Source organism: Geotrypetes seraphini, chromosome 14 (assembly GCF_902459505.1).
Source record: "Geotrypetes seraphini chromosome 14, aGeoSer1.1, whole genome shotgun sequence".
NCBI lineage: Eukaryota > Metazoa > Chordata > Amphibia > Gymnophiona > Dermophiidae > Geotrypetes > Geotrypetes seraphini.
Window position 1 is genome coordinate 70,662,964 of NC_047097.1, and position 24,532 is coordinate 70,687,495.

General features: G+C 48.4%; 1 protein-coding gene across 1 annotated transcript in view; it reads right to left on the reverse strand.

The window, feature by feature from the left end:
• Positions 1–24,532, reverse strand: part of IGF1R (insulin like growth factor 1 receptor) — a 384,398-nt gene that overhangs the window by 29,492 nt on the left and 330,374 nt on the right. Inside the window, exons 14-15 of the mRNA XM_033920005.1 lie at positions 17,830–17,935; positions 6,426–6,496 (exon numbers count right to left, since the gene is read on the reverse strand). Coding sequence (XP_033775896.1) covers positions 6,426–6,496; positions 17,830–17,935 — 177 coding nt within the window. The remainder of the gene's footprint in view (positions 1–6,425; positions 6,497–17,829; positions 17,936–24,532) is intronic.

The following is a 24,532-nucleotide window of genomic DNA, read 5'->3' on the forward strand; positions in this document are numbered from 1 at the left end:
GAAGACGGTTGGACGGCAGGAATGATCTCATGAGGACTGTGTCCAGCACCGCTCCAATGAATTGAAGTCTCTGAGTGGGGATGAGATGAGATTTGGGTAGATTGATCTCGAACCCCAGAAGCTGTAGAAACAGGATGGTTTGGTTGGTGGCCAGGAGCACTGTTTGAGATGAATTGGCCTTGATTAACCAATCGTCCAGATAATAATAACTTTATTTTTTTTTTTTTTGGTGGTGAGAGCGTAGAAAGGCAGCCACCACAATCAGACATTTGGTGAACACTCTTGGAGAGGAGGCAAGACCGAAGGGCAGCACCTTGTATTGGTAATGACAATGATTGATCATGAAGCGGAGGTACTATCTGGAGGCCAGATTGACCAGAATGTGAGTGTATGCCTCTTTGAGATCGAGGGAGCATAGCCAGTCGCTTTGATGGAGAAGAGGATAAAGAGTTGCCAGAGAAAGCATCTTGAATTTCTCCTTGACCAAGCATTTGTTGAGATCGCGAAGATCTAGGATGGGTCTGAGATCCCCTGTTTTTTTGGGGACCAGAAAATAACGGGAGTAGAATCCCTGCCCCTTCTGATCTAGAGGAACTTCCTCTATGGCGTTCAGGAGGAGGAGGGATTGAATCTCCTGAAGAAGGAGAGAAGACTGAGAGGTGTTCAAAGCAGACTCTCTTGGCAGACTTTGTGCAGGACGTGTCTGAAAGTTGAGAGAGTAGCCGTGGCGGATGATGTTGAGGACCCACTGATCCGATGTGATGTTCTCCCAATGGCTGGTGTAACAAGAAAGACGTCCTCCTATGGGTCGAGGGAGATTGGCAGATGGTGGAATACTGGCTATGCTTTGGAGAACCACGTCAAAAGGGTTGGGTAGACTTTTGTGGTGGAGGAGGCTTCACCTGTTGCTGCTGGGCTGGCCTAGGTGGTTGTCGCTGTTGCTGACGTCTAGGCTGTTGAGTAGCCGGTGGCAAGGGACAGGCAGCATAGCGGCGCTGGTAGGCAGATTGTTGGCGAAAAGGCCAAGCAGGTGGAGTCTTTTTCTTAGTCTTCAGGAGAGTATCCCACCGAGTCTCATGGGCAGACAGCTTTTGTGTAGTGGAATCCATGGACTCTCTGAAGAGCTCATCACCCAAGCAGGGAGCATTTGCTAGGCGGTCCTGATGATTTACATCGAGCTCTGAGACTCTGAGCCATGCCAACCGATGCATGGCAACAGACATAGCCGTGGCCCTAGAAGTCAATTCAAATGTGTCATAAATTGACCGAACTAGGAACTTGCGTAACTGGAGAAGAGAAGAAGAGCAGGCATGAAATGCAGATTTCTTGCGGTCAGGGAGGTACTTTTCAAAAGCAGCCATGTTTTGAATGAGGTGCTTTAAATAAAATGAAAAATGAAAAGCGTAGTTCCCTGACCTATTGGCTAACATGGCATTCTGATATAAACGTTTGCCAAATTTGTCCATGGCTTTTCCTTCTCTGCCAGGAGGGACTGAGGCATACACACTAGCTCCCGCTGATTTCTTAAGTGTGGATTCCACCAAAAGAGACTCATGCGGGAGCTGAGGTTTGTCAAAACCAGGGATAGGGATAACCTTGTATAAGGAGTCCAATTTACGAGGAGCTCCCGGTACAGTCAGGGGAGTCTCTAAATTTTTATAAAAAGTCTCTCTTAAGATGTCATGGAGAGGAAGTTTGAGAAATTCCCTTGGAAGCTGGTCAAAGTCCAGAGCATCAAGGAATGCCTTGGATTTCTTCGACTCAGCCTCCAAGGGAATAGAAAGAGATTCACACATCTCTTTTAAGAAAGAGGTAAAAGATGTGGAATCCTGCTTAGAAGAGGGATCAGCAACAAGATGATCCTCTTCATCAGAGGAACACTCACCCTCAGACAGAAAGGGCTCTTCAGAGTCACCCCACAAATCAGGGTCCCGAATCTGAGAGCCACGGTCTCGAGACTCCGGGGTGGAGGGTTCCAGGTGTCGGGTTTTGCGCACCGACTTACCCGACCTCATAGACACGGTACCAGGAGATGTGACATGCTGCGTCGGTACCGAAGTCTGCACCGCCTGGTGTTGAGCTCTCGGTTCCGGTGCTAAGATTGGCATCGAAGTCGAGGAAGCAGTGTGAACCGGTACCAACAAAGTGGATGCCGATAAAGGAGGGCGCTCCACTGTCGGTACCGGTGGCTCAGACCGGACCGGGACTGGAAGGCTCAGTGTCAAAAGTGCGGGAAGGAGTTGTTGCAACTGCTCCTTAAGTTGCACTTGCAGGACAGCAGCAATCCGCTCGTCCAGCGAAGGCACCGGTACCGCCTTTTTCTTCTGCGGTCCGAGGATGAGGAACCCGATGTCGAGGGGCTCACCTCAATAGGAGCGGAGCGCTTCCGTGGACGCCTCGAGGTCGGCAGGATTGGACTCGCTGCTACTGAGACCGGAGGACGCTCCAACGGAGATGGCTTCTTAGCCGGCTTACCTGAGTGTAGCAACGCCGGCGCGGCGTCGACGAAGTGGGTGCCGATGCCGGTGTCGATGTCGCAGGGTCAGACATATCGGCACCGAAAAGCAAACGTTGTTGGATTTGTCGGTTTTTTAATGTACGTTTTTTCAAAGTGGCACAGCGGGTGCAGGTAGAAGCCTGATGCTCTGGACCCAGGCACTGTAAGCACCAATTGTGCGGGTCCGTAAGAGAGATAGGCCGTGCACACCGCTGGCACTTTTTAAAACCTGGCTGGGGGGGCATGAAAGGAAAAACGGCTTCTGCCAAATCGAAGGCCGAGGCCTCGATGGCGGCAGTAGGCCCCGCCGGGGCAAAACCGACAAAATGAAGAAAAAAGAAAAAAAATGTTGTTGTTTTTTTTAAGAAAATAGTAAAAGAAAAAAAGGAAATATAATTTCCAAAAAGATTTCGCGAGCGGGAAGGCGACAGAAAAAAATCTTTTCAACAGCCGTTGAAAAGTGCGACTTCTTAGCTCCGTGGAAACTAAGAAACTGGGGACCGCGCGCCTCTGTCGGGCGGGAAGGCACTCGCGCGTGCGCGGTACGGCCTACTAGAACTTTCCAAGTTCTTAGAGTGCAATCACTCTAAAATTGTCCGTACCGGGGCTCCTTCGGTGCCGTCACCCATCAGTCAAGAATATGCTGCCTGCTTGTCCTGGGATAAAAATTAGTACAGATCTTGCTTGTGTCGGTAGCCTATTTCCAATGAACACTTGATAAATACCCTGGATACCGAGGACAAACCAAGAGGAAGGACTTTGTATTTTGTTTACATTCACATCTTGGGCCACATGAGTCGGCTATCGCCTATGTATTCCCATTGTCCATTGGTCAATAGTAGGCTTAATCTTATCTGTGCAAAAGTCTTTTCTTGTTATGAATCTCTTCTATGGAACATGACACCAATTACATTACATAACACACATGATGTTGGTGATTTTACCAGGTATTTTAAAGGCATGTTTATTTAGAAGTTCTTATTTTCATTAGCCTTTTGTTATTTTCCTTCTTTTTCCAAGTACTGTAGGCCAGAGGATGTGGTAAGAGTGGTTATGTAGCTGGTTTTTTTTAAAAAAAGGTATGGGCAAGTTCCTGGAGGAAACGTCCACAGTCTGCTATTGAGACAGTCATGGGAAATCCACTGCTTGCCCTGGACTGGTAGCATGGAATGTTGGTACTATTTGTTTTTTTTTGCCAGGTACTTGTGACCTGGATTGGCCACTGTGAAGATGGGATGCTGGGCTAGATGAAACAGTATGGCTATTCTTATGTACTTTATGCTTTGATTGTATGTGTTTGGTCATATTGTGCTTTGACCCATGGTGATTTGGCAGGTTGTAAGCTGTGTTAATAAATAAATAATGGTTGGCCTGCAGGATGAACTGGACATATGTGCAATTGGGATTGAGAAGCACAGCCAACAATGGAAAGTGTCCATTTTCAGTTTTTCCTTTAGGAGGAAAAAAATTGAGGTCCCCAAGTTCTGAATGGGTCATTCCCCCCCCCTCTTCAAAACAAGCTGGAATAGAACCCCTGATTTCTTTCTGGAAAAGGATTTATTGTGTTGACTTGGAGAAACAACTTGCTTCATTCCCACAGAAGTTATACATTCAACTGCAATGACTGTTCCTCTAGGAAGACCACTCAGTTGGGCTCAGAGAGAAACCTTAGGTAACATCCATATTTAAAGATACCTAGCAGCTTGGAATCTGTTGCTATGTTCTTCCATTTCTTGGAAAGATCTACACCCACAGGTATGGCAGGATCTGGGTTTGTAAGGCAAGCAACAGTGTTTAGATGATTCAGTCCAAAAGATGCAGGTTCCATTCTCAACTTGATAGGGCCTTGCGCAACTTTCATGCTGGGCCTCTTGAGTCTGCCTTGAGCGGGGAAGGCAACTTCTTTTGTCAGACGGAAAGAGACTTCTATACTGAGTTGTTCTTATCCAAAGGTGTCCAACCTCGGCCCTCGCCAGGTTGGGTTTTCAGGAAGAGATAATGGTTACTGTGGATGGGCCATTTGGCCTTTATCTGCCATCATGTTTCTATGAATATGCACAAGATCTATCTGCATACAATGGATGCAGTGCATGCAAACAGATCTCATGCAAATTCATTGGGGAAATCCTGAAAACCTAACTGGACCGTGGCCCTTGAGGACAAATGCTGGACAACCCTGTCCTTGTCTGTCTAGAACAGAGTGGATATGTAGTTGTTCTGGCAGTGGCGAGAATACTGAAGGGGAGAAGTCATCAGTCACAATGTCCAGTATTGAACCTGCAAATTCTCTTGTATACGGACTATGCACACAGTTGCCAACTGCATAGGGTCTAACATGGGAAACAGAACTGTGTGTGCTTGGTTTGCACCTGGTGAGACTGTGCTGAGTCATTCTGTAGTGAGGACACATGATCTGCGTCAATCCCCTTTTCAAAAGCAGCACGGGATTTTGGTCTGTGCCAGAATGACTACGATGGATCTCTCTTGGCAGTGGAGAGACAGTGCAGGAGGGAGTTCTGTGCTGTGTCTATACTTCTCTGCTCTCAAGTGGCGTTTAGTAGCTTTCTTGGAAGCTTGTGCTTTGCCATGTTGCTCTTGTTCAGGCTGGCAAAGCAGCACGGAAACATTCTGCACAGTCAGTGAAAATGTCTCATCTGAGACATATACCCCTTCAATGCCTTCTGAGGAGATAAAGAGGGGAGAGCTGCGACTGTTCAGGAGCGGCGGAAGAAAAAACTGATGGGACGAGGGGCGGGCATCCTGCACATGTTCAGTAAGCTCACAGTTCACTATAGCTAGGGGAGAAAACTGACACACGGGCTCAGTCAGAGGAGTTCACCAATAAGTGTCCCTTCATATCCCCTACTTGTCTCTGGAGAATAACTGTAGGGGGCGATAAAAAGGGATATATGGATTTTTTAGAGAGCAGCACGGGTCATACACTTTTGCAAACAAGAATCACTGGACTCATGGTGATTTGGCAGGTGCACACATGTCCAGCTCATCCTGCTTACAACTTGCCAAATCACCATGGATTCTGATAGCTTCCAAGTTGAAAGTTTCAACATCTGGCATTATAAAGCTGGACTGGTGAGGATATAATAGATTCTTCCTTTCTATGAAGTCATAATTGTTCTAGCGCTACTTTTCCACTAAAATGGAGATAAAAACCAGATTCTGTTAAGAGCGATCCAACATGTTTTTTTGGGGGGGTTGTTTTTTTTTTTAAAAGAATTGGTCAACAACTGTCTTTTCCCATAGGGAGGAAACCTGTTTTTAAACTAGCATTTAATTTTGGTGAGAAGTTGAGGATGCAATGGCTTGAGATTTTGTACAAGCAATTTTTTTACAGATCTGGGTGTAACATGTGCAGATCCGCACTATTTTATAATGTTGGGCACATTTTAAGGGCACATCCCTGAACTGCCCATGCCTCCCCCTTGCAGATCCACAGAGAAACACTCAGGTGTTATTCTATAAATGGGAATGTGTATTTTTATGTGGATCTGCCCTAATACAGCATCTTGCATCCTTAGAACACTGTTCCCATGCCAAAGATTTGGTGCCATTTTAGAATTCCCTTACATGGTCATGACCTTGACAACTAAACTTTGCCAGTTTTAATACGACATGCATGAAATATCACTTCAGAAGAGAAATTTCCAGGACTTTTCAGCCGTGACAAATGTACAAAGAGTTTTTCTCTCTCTCTACACAAACCGTTTGCAGTCTGAACCACAAATAACTTATTCCTATTTGAAATTTACAGCCAGGCAGAGGCATGTACCCCTATGGTAAGAAACATGAAGTGCTAAGTGTTTTCTGGACTCCCTGCACGGTCCTGACAAGACTGAAGATGTGAACGCTCCACAAAGTTTACTTAGCATTTTGTAAGAAAGGATCTTGGGTGCATAACACGTGCACTTACTGTCTGCTGCGCTGAAGTACTCAGGGTTTACAGAAGCATACAGCACGCCATTCCCCAGCCTGTCAGTATTCCTGTTGGAAAAATGTAGTCATTAAAAAAAACCAAAATATAAAAGATCCAACTAGACACATATAAAAGCTCGTCTACCTTCCTTCCCTCTTCCCACCTCCCTCAAGCTTATCTGAAACTTAACTGTGTCCCGTATATGGACATTCAGTTGAGGAAGGGCTGGGGAGGGCTTCGATGGCTAGGATAGTTAAGATGGGCTGGAGTGAGCTTTGATGGAGACTCCAGTCCATGGAACTAAGCACACTACCGGGCAGGGCTCTGGGTTTCTGGCCCAGAAATATCTAAGAAAAAGGACAATTTCAACGAAATAATTAATTTATAGAGCATGTATGGTTGGGCAGACTAGAGGGACCATTTGGGTCTTTACCTGCCATCAGTTACTATGTTACTATGAACAGGGCCAAGATAGAGCTCCCTAACCCCACTTTCCCCATTCTTTATTTCTGAGGATGACACGCTCATACTCCCCCCGTCTAAGCAGCTCATCACCTTGGAGTCATCGTTGACTCCTCGATCTCTGCACATATCCAACACACTGATGAAACCTGTTGCTTCTTTCTCTATTTCACCACTATAATTCGTCTCTTCTTTTCTGAACACACAACCGAAACCCTTATCCACACACTTATTAAATTGTGCTTAAATTACTAGAGCTTGATGCTCACAGGTCGCCTACTAGACCATCGCTATCCCCTTCAGTCTATTCAGACGGCTGCTTAACCGATATCCTGCCGGTGTTCCTATGCTCACATTACCCTCTCAAGTTATTCCATTGGTTCTCTAGTCATTTCTGAATACAGTTCAACACCTCTTAATGGCGAAGTAAGGGGGGGGCATCTGTCCCGGGGGCATCATGGTGTGGTCGCCGGCACCACTCCTCCCCAGCTGCGCTCGTGTACCCCCTAGCTGTTCACCGCCACAACTTCAACGTGCTTGTGTCGGCTCCCGCGCTTAGGGAGTGACGTCAGAGACAGCCAACACGGTTGCGAGGAGCACATTAAAATTGTTACTCGCACGGTGAGCTACAGGTAGGGGGTATGGGGCAGGGGGGCAGAGATGGGGCATAGGAGCAGGGGCGGAAATGGAGCAGCAGGGGCGGAGACGAAGCAGGGGGCAGAGACAAGGACGGGGAAGGAGAAGGGGCGGAGATGAGGGCGGGGAAGTAGCAGGGGCAGAGAAGAGGGAGGAAGGGGTAGAGACAAGGGTGGGGAAGGAGCAGGGGGCGGAGACAAGGGCGGGGAAGAAACAGGGTGAAGATGAGGGCAGGAAGGGGGGCAAAGATGAAGGCGGAGAGGGGTGCCACCACCCCAGAAGCCTCTCCACCTCGCTATGCCACTGCCTCTCCCTACACTCCTCCCCAACACAGTTCATCAGGTGAATGTCTCTTATCTATTCTCCTCCACTGCCAACTCCTCTATCCCTTCTATCTTGCTGCTCCTGGAAAACACTTCCTGAGTTGGCACATCTCGTTCTGTCTCTGGCCCTATTAATATCTAAGCTAAAAGTATATCTTTTGAGGCAGCTTTTAATTCCTGTTCAGTACTCGTGTCTCTTTTAATCATTCCCACAGTAAGTAATTCCCCAATCCTTTATTTGTCTTGAATAGATTGTAAGCTCTTCTGAGCAAGGACTATCTCATATGCGTTTAGTGTGCAATGTTGTGTATGTCTAGTAGTGTTATAGAAATAAGAACATAAGAACTGCCATCTCCGGATCAGACCCATGGTCCATAGAGTCCGGCGATCCGCACACACGGAGGCCCAGTCAGGTATACACCTGATGTAGTTTTAGTCACCCATATCCCTCTATGCCTCTCGTAAGGAGATGTGCATCTAATTTGCCTTTGAATCCTAGCACAGTGGATTCCTTAATAACCTCCTTTGGGAGAGCATTCCAGGCGTCTACCACTCGCTGCGTGAAGCAGAACTTCCTGACATTTGTCCTGGACTTGTCCCCCCTTAGCTTCAAACCATGTCCTCTTGTCCATGTCACGTTGGACAATGTAAATAATTTATTTTCCTGCTCTGTTTTATCGATGCCTTTCAGCATTTTGAACGTCTCGATCATGTCCCCTCGCAGCCTCCTCTTCTCAAGGGAGAACAGTCCCAGTTTAATAAGGAGAAATTAGGTTCTTACCTGCTAATTTACTTTCTTTTAGCTTCTCCAGACCAGTAGAGGTTAACTTTACGAATGGGTATATATCTAATCATGACCAGCAGGTGGAGACTGAAAACAAAACTTTGGGACAGTATATCCTAGCCCCTCCTCTCTATTTCCCTCAGTCTGCCGAATAGCCAAGCAGAACCAAGAACTGGAAAACAACAGAGAGAAAAAAACAATACTCCGAAAGGAGTAACAAATAACATACCCAAAATGCTGTTGGAAAATGCAGAGGAGAAATTCCCGAAGGAAGAATGTCCCCACAGCTCGCCAGCTAAGCCAGCCGAGCCACAGCCGCTGTTCTTCAATTCTCCCCGGCCCTAGAAAAATACTAGAACCCGCAGCAAAAACCAAAAACTGCCCGCGCAACAGCCCCAACAACAACAACAACAGACAGGGTGGGGACCTCTACTGGTCTGGAGAAGCTAAAAGAAAGTAAATTAGCAGGTAAGAACCTAATTTCTCCTTCTTTAGCACTCTCCAGACCAGTAGAGGTTAACTTTACGAATGGGACGTACCAAAGCAGTCCCTCTCACGGGCGGGACCCCCGAAGGGCCGATACCAGTACACGCTCACCGAACACCGCGTCCCGACGCGCCTGCACATCAACCCGATAATGACGAACAAAGGAATGCAAGGAGGACCAAACCGCAGCCTTACAAATATCCACTGGAGGCACGAGCGACGACTCAGCCCAAGAAGCCGCCTGACCCCGAGTGGAATGAGCCTTGAGAAACTCCGGAACAGGCTGCTGTTTCAGAAGATAAGCGGAAGCAATCGTCTCCTTGATCCAGCGCGCAATAGTAGCCTTAGAAGCGCCAGCTCCCCGACGAGGACCCGCCAGGAGGACAAAGAGATGATCGGACTTCCGGAATTCCTGGGTCCGCTGCACATAAGAGCGAAGGACCCGACCGACATCCAACTTGCGCAGCTGCCGTTGCTCAGAAGAGCCCTCCCGACCACCCAAGACCGGGAGAACCACCGATTGATTGACATGAAAAGGAGAAACAACCTTCGGCAGAAAGGAAGGAACAGGCCGCAAGACGACCCGCTCCCTAGAAAACTCCAAGAAGGGAGCCCTACAAGAGAAAGCCTGCAGCTCAGAAACACGCCTAGCAGAAGTAATGGCCACCAAAAAGACCGCCTTCAAAGTAAGGTCCTTCAAAGAACAGTCGTCCAAGGGCTCGAAAGGCGGACGCACCAAAACAGAGAGAACCAGATTAAGATCCCAAGAGGGAACCGAGGGCCGTAGGGGAGGCCTAAGCAACTTGGCCGCCCGCAAAAACCGAATCACATCAGGAAGAGCCGATAAACGCTGACCTGACACCAACCCTCGAAAAGCCGACAGGGCCGCAAGATGAACCCGGAGAGAAGACCAAGCCAGGCCTCTATCCAGGCCATCCTGCAAGAACTCCAGAATGTTAGGCAGAGAAGCGCGAAAAGAGGGCACTCCCCGCGCCCGACACCATTCCTCAAAGAGACGCCAAACCCGCACATAAGCCCGAGAGGTAGAAAGCCTCCGGGACCCCAACAGTGTAGAGATCACCTTGTCTGAATATCCCTTCTTGCTAAGGCGACCCCTTTCAAGAGCCACGCCGTAAGACAGAAGGGAGACGGGTCGAACATGGGAATGGGACCCTGCATCAGAAGGTCGTCCGAGAGAGGCAGAGGAAGAGGATCCGCTACCAGGTGCCTCACCAGATCCGCATACCACGGATGGCGAGGCCAATCCGGCGCCACCAGCACCACCAAACCCTGATGGTGAACAATGCGAAGAAGCACTCTGCCCACCAGCGGCCAAGGAGGGAACACATACAACAGCCCCTCCGTTGGCCACTGCTGGACCAGAGCATCCAGACCCTCGGCCAGACCGTCCCTGCGACGACTGAAGAAGCGGGGCACTTTGGCGTTGCCACCCGTGGCCATCAGGTCCATCAGGGGCTGCCCCCAAGCCTGCACTATCAACTGAAACGCCTCGGCGCCGAGACACCACTCTCCTGGATCTAGGAAGTGACGACTGAGGAAGTCTGCCTGAACATTTTCTACTCCGGCTATATGAGAGGCCGAGAGGTCCAGCAGATGGGATTCCGCCCAAACCATGAGCAGAGCCGCCTCCTGCGCCACCTGAGTGCTCTTGGTGCCCCCCTGACGATTGACATAAGCCACCGCCGTGGCATTGTCCGACAGCACTCTGACCGACTTGCCCAGCAACAGGGAGTGGAAAGCCAACAGCGCCAGACGGACCGCTCTGGTCTCCAACACGTTGATCGACCAGGCGGCCTCCTCCGCGGACCAGGTGCCCTGAGCTGAGTGACCCAAACACTGAGCCCCCCAACCCAGGAGACTCGCATCCGTCAGGAGCACCGTCCACTGCGGGAGATCCAGACCCACCCCCTGAACTAGGTGAGGGGTCTGGAGCCACCAACGCAGACTGCAGCGCGCCAAGCCTCGCAGGGGAACCGGAACATCCATCCCGTGCCTCTGGGGAGACCACCTCCGGAGCAGAGCATACTGGAGAGGACGCATGTGGGCCCGCGCCCACCTCACCACGTCCAGGGACGCCGCCATCGACCCCAAGACCTGGAGGAAATCTCGCGCCCGAGGACACCGGGACGCAAAAAGCAGGCGAATCTGAGATTGCAATTTGCTCACCCGGCCCTCTGGGAGGAAGACCTTCCCCAAGGAGGTGTCGAACAGCACCCCTAGGTACTCCAGACGCTGAGCCGAGACCAACCGACTCTTGGAAAGGTTGACCACCCAGCCCAGCGACCGGAGAAACTCCACCACCCGAGCAGTAACCCGGGAGCTTTCCTGCAACGACTTTGCCCGAATTAACCAGTCGTCCAGGTAGGGGTGTACCAGGATGCCCTCCGACCGCAAGGCTGCCGCGACGACCACCATCACCTTGGTGAACGTCCGAGGAGCCGTGGCCAGCCCAAAGGGAAGCGCACAGAACTGAAAGTGCCGACCCAAGATCGCAAAGCGCAGGAAACGCTGATGAGAGGCCCGAATGGGAACATGCAAGTAGGCCTCCGTCAGATCGAGAGAAGTGAGAAACTCCCCCGGCTGAACCGCCAGAATGACCGACCGCAGAGTTTCCATACGGAAAGAGGGAATCTTGAGAGCCCTGTTGACCCCTTTTAAATCGAGGATGGGCCGAAAGGTCCCCTCCTTCTTGGGCACCACAAAGTAAATGGAGTACCTGCCCGTGCCCCACTCCGGAGGGGGCACCGGAACAACTGCCCTGAGATCTAGCAAGCGCTGAAGGGTCTGGCGAAAAGCCTGCGTCTTCCCCGGAGTCTGACACGGAGAAGCGAGGAAAAAATCCGGCAGAGAGCGGGCGAACTCCAGGGCATAACCGTCCCGCACCACCTCCAGGACCCACTGATCGGACGTGATCTCGGCCCATTTGGGGAAAAATTCGCACAGCCGGGCCCCCACCGGAACCAAGGGGGGCGCCGGCAAGGCGTCATTGTGCAGGACGGGAAGCGGGGGAACCGGCGGAGGGATTCCCTGCCCCCCGACGGGCCCCCCGAAAGGGCTGCATGCGCTGGAAGAACCGACCCCGGGAAAATCCCGGAGACTGGAAAGAAGCAGCCCCACGCCCAGGGCGATACTTGCGAAAATCCCGCAAACGCCCCCGGGCCGCACCCCCCCGAGACGCCGGGCGGGCACGGTCCTCCGGCAGACGGGGAACTTTCGAGTCCGACAGAGTCTGAATCAACTTATCCAAGTCCTCTTCAAACAAAAACGACCCCCGAAAGGGAAATTTAGTAAGCTTAGCTTTGGACGCAGCATCCGCCGCCCAAGCGCGCAGCCACAACACACGCCTTGCGGCCACGCCAAAAGCCATAGACTTAGCCGAGATCCGCACCAAGTCATATAGAGCATCTGAGAGGAATGAGGCCGCCATCTCAATCTTCGCAACCTCCTGATCCACCAGAGACCAGTCGTCAGACTCTCGATCCAAGACCCGCTCCGCCCACCGAAACACGGTGCGAGCGACCAGTCCCCCACAAATAGCCGCCTGGACCCCAAAGGCAGAGACCTGAAAATTTTGCTTAAGGATGCTCTCCAATTTGCGCTCCTCAGGGTCCCGCAAGGCAGAACCGCCCTCAACAGGCACGGTATGCCGCTTGGAAATTGCCGAGACCACCGCATCCACGACTGGCGAAGCTAACGTAGCCCGAACCCCTTCAGGAATGGGATACAGGCGAGCCATGCTGCGCGCCAGCCGAAACGGCGTCTCCGGCGTTTTCCACTGCTCCAGAACAATATCCCGAATATCCTGATGCATAGGAAAAGAGCGGGAAACGGAACGGATCCCCCGCAACAGGGGGTCCCCCACACGCGGAGTCTCCGGCGGCGCGTCCTCAAAACGCAAAACCGAAGAAACCTGTTGAATAAGGTCAGGCAGCTCATCTTTCTGAAAAAGGCGCACCACGGACGCCTCGTCACTGGAGAACGGGAAATCCGACAACCCGCCGCCAGCTTCCGTCCCCTCCAGAGAGTCCTGGAACTCCTCAGAAGGGTCCAGGTCCTCCTCCAAACCGACCCGTTCCTCCGACCACAAATTCTCGTCCCACGACACCCGCGGACGCTTGGACAAGGGAGGCGGCGGAGGGGACGTCACGCCAGACGAAAGAGGCAAAGCCGCAGGGAGCGCGGAGGAAAACCCACCCCCCGAAACCCCCTGGGCGCAACCGGGACCCCCAGCCGCCTGAAAATAGGCTCTGCATAAAGAAAAGAAAAATTCAGGAGAAAAACCCCCCGAGGGTCCCAAGGGACTCCCTGCCACAGCAGGGGACCCAGCAGAACCTTGCCCCTGCATAGTCAAAACAGGGGGAAGGTCACCTGAGGTGGAAGACAAAATGGAGGGGCCAGACAGAGAAGATGGCGGTTTTCCCGCCAAAAAAGCTCCCTCCATAGCCTGAAGCGGCTGAGAAACCTGAATAGTCTCAGCCGCTAAAGCAGGCAAGCCGGCATCAGCTGTCAAAAAATCAGCTGAGAGGGAATCCTTCGGGGAATCCCTCCGTGGGCGGTTGTGGAAGACCGGGCTTCCCCACTGCTCCAAGCCGACTCGCGAGGCACCATCGGCGGGGAGCTCTGGGCGCCTGCAGCCGCTGCCGACGGAGCTCCACCACCTCACCGACCCAAACCGCCGAGTTCAGGCCGGCCGCGAGTGCCTCGCGGCTGGACTAAATTTGTGTCCTACTCCCCCGGAGAAGGGCACAATTGCTCCAGACGCGACCTAGCTAGAAAAAAGTGCCGGTTACATGAAAAAATACAGTAAAATACAGTTTTCTTAAAGGGAAACAACCCTTCAGACCAGCACTACCTCAGGATTTTTTTTTTTTTTTTTTTTACAGAACAGACTCCACAGGCTCTCAAAGCAATATGCCTTGCTTGATTTAGGGGGCAAGGGATACTGCTGAGGCTCCTCTAAAAAAATGTGGGGAGGTGGAGGAAGTGGGGGGAGGGACCCCGCTCGTGACCCGCCGGGTTTGACACCCCCGAGGTCGGACGAACCCCCAAACAGAGTCCGTCCAAGCTCCGTCCGGCTAAAAACAGGGACAATAAACCCCCTAAACAAATTCCAACAGCCCTACCAAGGGAGATGGGTACAGATCACTCAACACCTGCTGGAGACTGAAAGAAGACTGAGGGAAATAGAGAGGAGGGGCTAGGATATACTGTCCCAAAGTTTTGTTTTCAGTCTCCACCTGCTGGTCATGATTAGATATATACCCATTCGTAAAGTTAACCTCTACTGGTCTGGAGAGTGCTAAAGAAGTAGTATTTCCTCTCTCTCCTCCGTAAAGCACATTGGCTACCCGTTTCTCATCGTCTCTCCTAAAAATACTCCTCACTTTCAAAACAAAAAACTCCAATCAACCGGCGTTCATAGACAAACTTTTGATCCCATACTCATCATCAAGGGTCCTCTGATCAAATCAAAATTTACTCTCTATACCATCAATACGGGAATTATTTCACGACAATACTCGCAAATCCATCTTCTCAGTTACTGTCCCCTCTTTGTCGAATGCCCTTCCACTAAACATTCGACTGGAGAACTCCCTCGGAAAATTTAAAACCAAACTTAAAACCTTCCTCTTTAAAGATGCTTTCACTCTTTAGCATCAGCCTCTACCCTTTAACTCCCTGATTCATATGTAGCTCTGAAACAGCTAACACTTCTTCTGAAGAGATTCCCCTTCCTAATGTAGTTTTCAGTCTGCTTTTAAACAAGGGAAGGGAAGGGGCTTGGCGGAAAACTCAGGTAATTTATTCCAGGCATAGGGGGCAGCTAGATGAAAGCAACAAATTGTAACTTTATACACCCGCATAAGTTTGCACAAAATGTAATGAGCCAGCATAACTTGTGTATTCCTGAAACTGGCATGAAGGGAAGATAGAGCAACTGTCCACAAGGGAAGAACAATTGATCAGTCTACACCACACAGCAGCAGTCCTGGCACAGGGAAGAGAAGTGGGGAGATGCTGAAATACCGGGATGGGGAGATAGAGAAGGGGAGATGTTGGATTTTCAGAGGAGGTGTAGGAAAAAGTACAAGTACAATACGTCACTCGCTCTCCAGCACAATAGTACGCTCTGGAGAGGAAATGCCCTGAAAGCATCTCCATGACTAGGGGGATGGGGGCACATGCTCCATGCAGAATTTTAATGGCAGCCATATGCAAAGTGAAAGATTAACGGGACATAATTGACCCGAGATGTCAACTCCCAAAGAATTACAGATGTTGGAATACTGTTCTATTTAATATTTTGTATGAAAAATTATAGCAATTACTTGTATATACTTCTAAATTTGGGGGGCATAGAGAATAAAATTGTCAACCTGCGCTTAAGTGAAACACCTCTGTCCAAGTCTGTGGGCGGCCACCAGCAGCTCTGTTAACTTGCAGGTCTGAGCTTCCATTCATTTTTCCATCCTCTCTCCTTCCTATCCCTACTAATTGACTTACAAACGATCACACACCACACAGAACAAGATGCCAGATATCGACCTGGCACTCAAAATATTTTGTTTGCTGATGCTATGACATGTGCTCCAAAAGGACTCAAAGGCCAAACGAATTCATGTTACAAACTTGGATCTTGCAGATGCCAGTGAATTAAGACATCACATTGAGTGAATGTGCTTTTGAATCATATGTAGAAATTACCAATAGACATTTTGCTTCTCAATTGGCAAAGAGTAGGGGGGGAATTAAATGGACAATTCTGGAGCTTGCTACTAACAACCAAATCCTTACATGACAATGCAAGAAAACAACACTGTAATTCTCTCACTGGAATGCTACCAATACCAAAATTCACAGAAATACAGGCCAGACGGAAACCCTGTTCGTCAACCATCTGTTGTCGAAAACTGGAAGAGGTGGAATAGATGGGAGAGAGATTCAGACATGTCAAGGCACAAAAGCTGGAGATCATACAAAACTTTGGACACTCTGCTGATGTCCTATTTGGATTTTGAAAACTATAGTGTACAAGAGAGACGTGAACTGCACAGGCATTCAAACATGAGGTTATCTTGCAAACTAAGTATTTTGAAAATATTAAATTACACCTAACAACAGTACGCTCAAGAGAGGAAATGCCCTGAAAGCATCTCCATGAAATGCCATGAAGTTATGTTGGGGGGGGGGGGGGGCGGAGAGAAATGTGCCAGATTGTTTCTCTATCCACTCAATAATGTATGTCTTTCCCTATACAAACCTCTGCTATTCTGTTTTTCAACCTGCCTCCCCCTCCATTGCATAAATGCTTAGGAGGAGAGTCTCTTTCAACTGAAAGGAAGCTTTAGAATAAGGGGACATAAAACGAAAGTGAAAGCAGACAAATTCAGGAACAACCTAAGGCAGGAGCACACCCAGCTAGTTGGATTTGCAGGATATCCCATAACAACATTTATTTTAAAAAATGTATCTCTCATATTACTTAAATATTCTAAGTGGGTTCCAAAAATTCATACATAAAATTAAAAACAAGTAAAAAACATACAATGAAACGTATGCATTAGATAGATTTGCATACCAAAAAGACAGTGCATATAAATCTTTCATATACATATTTATTGTACATATTCTGAAAACCTGACTAGCTTGGTGTACACTGAGGACTGGTCTACAGAAATACTTCCTTGTGGAAAGGGTGGGGGATGCTTGGACAGTCTCCCCATGGAATGCAGTTGGGGCATTTTTTTGTGTGCTGGTGAAGGGGGGGATAAGTCTTACATACTGTAAAATAACAGACTAAAAAGGGGTGGGGGTATTTAGGAGCCAATTCTTGTATTTTATTTTGTTTGCATTAAGTCTGTTATTCTTAATGTGTATCAGATGTACAGGTTTATGCATACTTTGAATTTTCCAACAAAGACCTAAAAAAAAAAAACTAACCTCCCCTTTTACAAAACCATAGTGTGGTTTTTAGCCGCAGTGGTAACAGCTCTGATGCTCATAGGATTTCTGTTACCGCTGCGACCGGTGCTAAAAACTGCACTATGGTTTTGTAACGGGTGTGTGTGCGCGCGTGTGTTTAAAAATAAATACATACCAAGAGACCTTGACTGAAACAGAAACAGGGTGCTGGGCTCAGTGGTACAGTTCAGACCCACCGTGGCAATGTCTTAGGTTCTTATGTTAACCCAAGCTTTTCCTGTGGTGCTGAGTGAACCGGTGACGCATGCCGACAATCCTGCGCAGGACTTATGTGCCCCGCCTTAAAACAGTTCCTCTTAGCGCTCTGAGGGTGTGTGTGTGGGGGGGAACTCCCCCAGTAAACTTACAAGTGTTCGCGCGCCCGTTGGGAGTTGGGGGGGGAACCCCATCCCCCTCCACTACACCAAACACTGCCGAACTGCCGAATACCCAAAAAACAAAGGAAAACAGCAGTTTCCACTGTAATGGGGGCCCCACACACTCCCAACAGAAGCGTAAACACTTGTAAGTTTCCTGGGGGGATACCCCCCCTAGCCCCCCCCCAGAGCGCTAACAGGAACTGTTTTAAGGCTGCATAAGTCCTGTGTGCGATTGTTGACACATTTTTGTCCATCACGCTTTAGTTACGGTACCAGATGAACCTGCACGCTCCCCCGCCCCTCCCCTCCCAGGACTCCATGTTCTCATAAAACAGGCAGTCGCTTACCTCTTTTTGTGAATGCAATATAATGTAAGAATAAGAAAGACTATGACGACCAGCACAACCAAAGGGAGCAGAATCATCAAAAGATAGTAGTTGTCGTGCTCTGGAGCTAGAAAAGAAAATGGAAAACGTAATTTAACACCAACAATGCTGCATCTTCTGTTAGCGGCCTCACATGACTTCATACTACTCGACGATACACATAGTAGCATCTTAAAAATCAAAATAAAACATGCGCCTCAACAAGAATCATCACTAAAACGCATACAGACACACACACACTTTGAACCACCTCTTGTGAAAATGTGAGCTGAAACCAGAGTGAAACCTTTAGATGCCGTCGATATTTTGGTTTCCCTGTAAGGTTAAATGACTCGTCCAGGATCACAAAGAATGACCTTCTCTAGGTCTCTATGCATACCATATAAGCAGCAGTTAAACCATGTGCCCAATTCCTATAGGTAAAATAATCCCTTAGGGTCCAGAATACACAGCAATGCATAGGGTTCTCGGTGGCTGCTACAAGAATCGGTAGCAGTCACAGATAACCCTTTTGTGCATCAGGAGAGCTTCTGTGTCAGTAAAACAACTTAAACAAGTCTTACTGGCACAAAAACCTTTTGAGCATCAGGGCCTTATTCATTTGAAAAGTATAACCCAGTCAACCACATCCAGGATATACTGAGTGGACCAAGCCCTGGCTTACATTTCAGCTTCGCACTTGCGGCGTTTTGCAATTTATTACTTACTTTCAGCTAAGGAACAGAATGTAACAATACAAAGGCCCACATTGCTCAAGGCCAAACATTTTAATTTTGTTTAGTTTCTCAGGTTGTTTACGGGATTGTTTTGTTTTATTGAGGCTTTAAAATTTTCTTCTCACTTCTGAAGCAATATCGCCAATAGTGCACACAATTTTTCAGTAGTACATGTAAATGCAAATGTTAAATTATACTTACCTGGTAATTTTCTTTCCGCATAGATAAACAGGTAGTGTAACTCTGCCAGCAGGTGGAGATAGAGAATTCTTGACTTTTTAGTTAGCTACTAATAGGATGTCAGCCCTTTAGAGTCAGTCTTCAAAGAGCAAAGCAGAAAAATCAGTAAAACCTGAACAGGATAAACAATAAAACCTTAGGAAAAAAACCCTCTCAGCATTCCCGGTGCATCAGCTAACCCAGCGTTCCAGATGTTGCTGCCCGACAATACCAGGACTCCCCCGTTAATTTTAATGTGTTGTAAGAAAAAGAAAACAAAGGCATGAGCACGCCTGTGAGATGCAAATGCTCTGTTCGCTTGCTGACCATGCCTGTACCCCGCAATAGAAACACAAGCCTTCTCTTTTCTTGGCAGCCTAAATAATGCGTGTAAATGTCAGATGGATTCTCTGCTGGTCTGGAGGGACTAAGAGAAAGAAAATTACCAGGTAAGCGTAATTGAATCTTCTCTAGCATCCCTCCAGACTGGCACAGATGAATGGGAAGTACCAAAGCAGTGACCATTAAAGATGGAACCCGACTAGGCCTAACTGAAGAACCAGCGCATCGAAGGACTCATCCTGTCAAGCTTGTGCATCAATCCGATAATGGCATACAAAGAATGCAGAGTAGACCATACCTTACAAATGCCCATAGGCAGTACCAAGGCACACTCTGTCCATGAAGTTGCCTGCCCCCTGGTGGAGTGTATTTTGAACAACATGGGAACAGATTTACACTGTAGTAAATAGACTGACGCTATAGCTTCCTTAATCCATCGAGCAATAGTGGCTTTGGAAGCTGCTTCTCACTTACTCCAACTGATGAACAGCACAGACGGCTGGACCAACGAACCTCCTGTGCACACAGAGTTCTGCGGATATCAATTTTCCTTAGTTGTTTCTGCTCAGTTGAGCCATCCTGGCTTCCCAAGACTGGAAGACACACTGACATGAAAAGTAGATACCACCTTGGGCAGAAAGGAACATTTCTTCAGGCACTCGCCACTCATGCTGCCAACAAAAAGTGAAAAACGGCAATCCCGCAGTGCCAAATCGAAGTGGAGATGAATCAAAAGAGGCAACTGCAGGAAAGATTATCTCACTTAAGCAACAGCCCGGTAAACTTAATCAGTGTTCAAAGGCCCCGTTGGTTTTTATTCTACAATAGGGCAGACCCCATAGGTTCTCAAGACAGCCTCCTGACAGGCAGACCAAAAACGCAATGAGGAGGTGTGAGAAATTGGGGGGGGGGGGGGATTCTTCACCAAGTGTAGCAAACCTGAGGTCAAAGGGGACAGAAACCCCTACCTTGATCCAGCAGAAGAAAGCAAGGAATACCAAGAGGATTTTTATTTTTAATTTTAAGAAAAATTCAGCCCCCCCAAAAAAGCAGGAAGGCCTAAGATCAACTCCAGAGAATAGATTGACTTTAAAGGGGATGGTACAGCCTATAAGTAGCTAACTTTCTTGCAAGTCCATCTAATAAAATCTTGGAGGCTTCCCTTCCAATAAACGGAATGAACTATTCGATTAATCCCACAATAAAAATTCTAGGCGTTACATTAGATCAAGCTTTAACCTTTGAAGCTCATACCGACATCCTGATTAAAAAATGCTACTACACTCTTTGGAAATTATGTACATTAAAACCATACTTTGACTTTTCATTCTTCAGACTGTTAATTCAATATTTAGTATTGAGAACATTAGACTACTGTAATGTCATTTATTTAAGATCATACAAAAAAACCCCAACCCAACCTATCAGGAGATTAAGAATCATTCAAAATGGGGCAGCACATTTGATATATGGGTTGAAAAAATTAGATCACATGACCCCATACTTCAAGAAACTACATTGGTTGACAGTGGAGGCCAGAATTATGTTACAAAACGCTGGCAGGACTTACACCCACTCATCTTATTAATCACTTTATACGCTCTATGAACTCTCGACCCAGGCGGAAAATCTCTGTTCTCTTTCCTTATGCTAAAAGGATGTATTGTAAACAGGTTTCTGAACAAAACTTTATCTTGCCAGGCCAGTACGTGGAGCAACACCTTAAGTGGTCTGATTTGTGAATTCACTATCATACCAAATGTATAGGAAATCTGGGAAATCTTATCTGTATGATAAATTCACTTAAGAAATCTCAGCCATACAAATAGCACAGTTACTTACCGAACAGGTGTTATCCAGGGACAGCAGGCAGATATTCTTGACTGATGGGTGACGGCACCGACGGAGCCCCGGTACGGACAATTTTAGAGTGATTGCACTCTAAGAACTTGGAAAGTTCTGGTAGGCCGCACCGCGCACGCGCGAGTGCCTTCCCGCCCGACAGAGGCGCGCGGTCCCCAGTTAGGATAAGCCAGCTAAGAAGCCAACCCGGGGAGGTGGGAGGGACGCAAGAATATCTGCCTGCTGTCCCTGGATAACACTTGTTACGGTAAGTAACTGTGCTTTATCCCAGGACAAGCAGGCAGCATATTCTTGACTGATGGGTGACCTCCAAGCTAACAAAAAGAGGGATGGAGGGAAGGTTGGCCATTAGGAAAACAAATTTTGCAAAACAGATTGGCCGAAGTGTCCATTATTGTCTGGAGAATGCATCCAGACAATAATGAGATGTAAAAGTATGAACTGAGGACCAAGTAGCAGCCTTGCAGATTTCCTCAATAGGAGTGGAACAGAGGAAAGCTACAGATGCTGCCATCGCTAGGACTCTATGGGCCGTGACAGAACCTTCCAGTGTCAGTCCGGTCTGAGCATAACAGAATGAAATGCACACTGCCAGCCAATTAGATAACGTACGTTTAGAAACAGGACGTCCCAAATTATTCGGATCAAAGGACAGAAAGAGTTGGGGAACTGATCTGTGGGGTTTCGTACGCTCTAGATAGTAAGCTAGAGCCCGCTTACAATCCAAAGTATGCAGAGCCTGTTCCCCAGAATGAGAGTGAGGTTTCGGAAAGAAGACAGGCAGAACAATGGATTGGTTGAGATGGAATTCAGAGACAACCTTAGGGAGAAACTTTGGATGTGTATGCAGAACCACCTTGTCATGATGAAAGACCGTAAAAGGTGGATCTGCAACTAGTGCATGTAGCTCACTGATCCTCCTGGCAGAGGTAAGAGCAATAAGGAAAAGTACCTTCCAAGTGAGAAACTTGAAAGGAGTGGTAGCCAAAGGTTCAAATGGAGGCTTCATTAAGGCGGAAAGAACCACATTGAGATCCCAGATAACAGGAGGGGCTTTAAGAGGTGGTTTCACATTGAAAAGACCTTGCATGAACCTGGACACCAGGGGATGAGCTGAGAGAAGTTTTCCATGAACCGGCTCATGGAAGGCAGCAATGGCACTGAGATGGACTCTGATGGAAGAAGACTTAAGACCAGAGTCAGACAAAGAAAGCAAATAATCCAACAATGTCTCCACTGCCAGGGAAGTGGGATCAAGATGGTGAAGAAGACACCAGGAAGAAAATCTTGTCCACTTCTGATGGTAACATTGCAGAGTGGCTGATTTCCTGGAGGCATCTAGAATGGAACGAACGGACTGAGACAAAAGAGTATCATGAGAAGTCAGCCCTAGAGATACCAAGCTGTCAGGTGCAGAGACTGGAGGTTGGGATGTAAAAGGGTCTCCTGATGCTGTATAAGCAGAGAAGGAAACAGTGGAAGAAGAAAAGGTTCCCTGGAACTGAGTTGAAGTAGAAGGGAGAACCAATGTTGCCTGGGCCACCTCGGAGCAATCAGAATCATGGTGGCTCGTTCCCTCTTGAGCTTGAACAAGGTTCTCAACATGAGAGGCAGAGGAGGGAAAGCGTACAGGAACAGATTGGACCAGTCGAGGAGAAATGCATCCGCTGCCAGACGGTGAGGAGAGTAGAGTCTGGAGCAGAATAGGGGCAGCTGGTGATTGTGAGGAGCTGCAAAGAGGTCTATCTGAGGAGTGCCCCACTGAGTGAAGATGGACTGTAGCGTTACAGGATCGAGTGTCCACTCGTGAGGTTGGAGAATTCTGCTGAGCTTGTCCGCTAAGGAATTCTGTTCTCCTTGAATGTAGATAGCTTTCAGGAATAGTTGGTGATCTGTGGCCCAAGCCCAAATCTTCTGGGCTTCCTGGCACAAGAGGCGAGAGCCTGTCCCACCCTGCTTGTTGATGTAGTACATCGCAACTTGATTGTCTGTGCACAGCAGGAGGACCTGAGGAAAGAGAAGATGTTGGAAGGCTTTGAGGGCATAAAACATCGCTCTGAGTTCCAGGAAATTGATGTGATGTTTCATTTCCTGGGTTGTCCAAAGTCCTTGAGTTTGGAATTCGTTCAAATAAGCTCCCCAGGCATAAGGGGAGGCGTCGGTGGTAATGACAAGTTGATGAGGAGGTAGATGAAACAGAAGACCTCTGGAGAGATTTGAGATATCAACCACCATTGTTGAGACTGACGAAGAGATGATGTCACAGATATGTGTCGTGAGCAAGGATCTGTCGCTTGGGACCACTGGGTAGCAAGGATCCATTGAGGAGTGCGCAGGTGAAGACGTGCGAGGGGTGTGACATGAACTGTGGAGGCCATGTGACCCAAGAGTATCATCATTTGCTTGGCAGAGATGGAACGTTGTGGAAGCACCTGCTGACATAGAGATTGAAGCGTTTGAAGACGGTTGGACGGCAGGAACGCTCTCATGAGGACTGTGTCCAGCACCGCTCCAATGAATTGAAGTCTCTGAGTGGGGATGAGATGAGATTTGGGTAGATTGATCTCGAATCCCAGAAGCTGTAGAAACAGGATGGTTTGGTTGGTGGCCAGGAGCACCGTTTGAGATGAATTGGCCTTGATTAACCAATCGTCCAGATAAGGAAAGACTTGAAGGTGGTGAGAGCGTAGAAAGGCAGCCACCACAATGAGACATTTGGTGAACACCCTTGGAGAGGAGGCAAGACCGAAGGGTAGCACCTTGTATTGATAATGACAGCGATTGATCATGAAGCGGAGATACTGTCTGGAGGTCAGATTGACCGGTATGTGAGTGTATGCTTCTTTGAGATCGAGGGAGCATAGCCAGTCGTCTAGATTGAGAAGAGGGTAAAGAGTGGCCAGAGAAAGCATCTTGAATTTTTCCTTGACCAAACATTTGTTGAGATCGCGAAGATCTAGGATTGGTCTGAGATCTCCTGTTTTTTTGGGGACTAGAAAGTAACGGGAGTAGAATCCCTGTCCCTGCTGATCTAGAGGAACTTCCTCTATAGCGTTTAGAAGGAGGAGGGATTGAATCTCCTGAAGGAGGGGGGCAGACTGAGGAGTGTTCAAAGCAGACTCTTTTGGCAGGCTTTGGGCTGGAAGGGTCTGAAAGTTGAGAGAGTAGCCGTGGCGGATGATGTTGAGGACCCATTTGTCCGAAGTGATAACCTCCCACCGGCTGAGGAAAAGAGAGAGACGACCACCTATAGGTTGAGGTAGGTGGGTAGAAATTGGAACACTGGCTATGCTTTGGAGAATGTAGTCAAAAGGGCTGTGTCGATTTTTGTTGTGGAGGTGGCTTCACAGGTTGCTGCTGCTGTGGCCTGGGAGGCTGACATTGCTGTTGACGTTGATGCCTGGGTTGCTGGGGAGCTGCTGGCAATGGGCGAGCTGCATAGCGTCGTTGATAAGCCGATTGCTGTCTGAAAGGCCGAGTCTGAGGAGGCTTTTTCTTAGTCTTGAGCAGGGTATCCCAGCGTG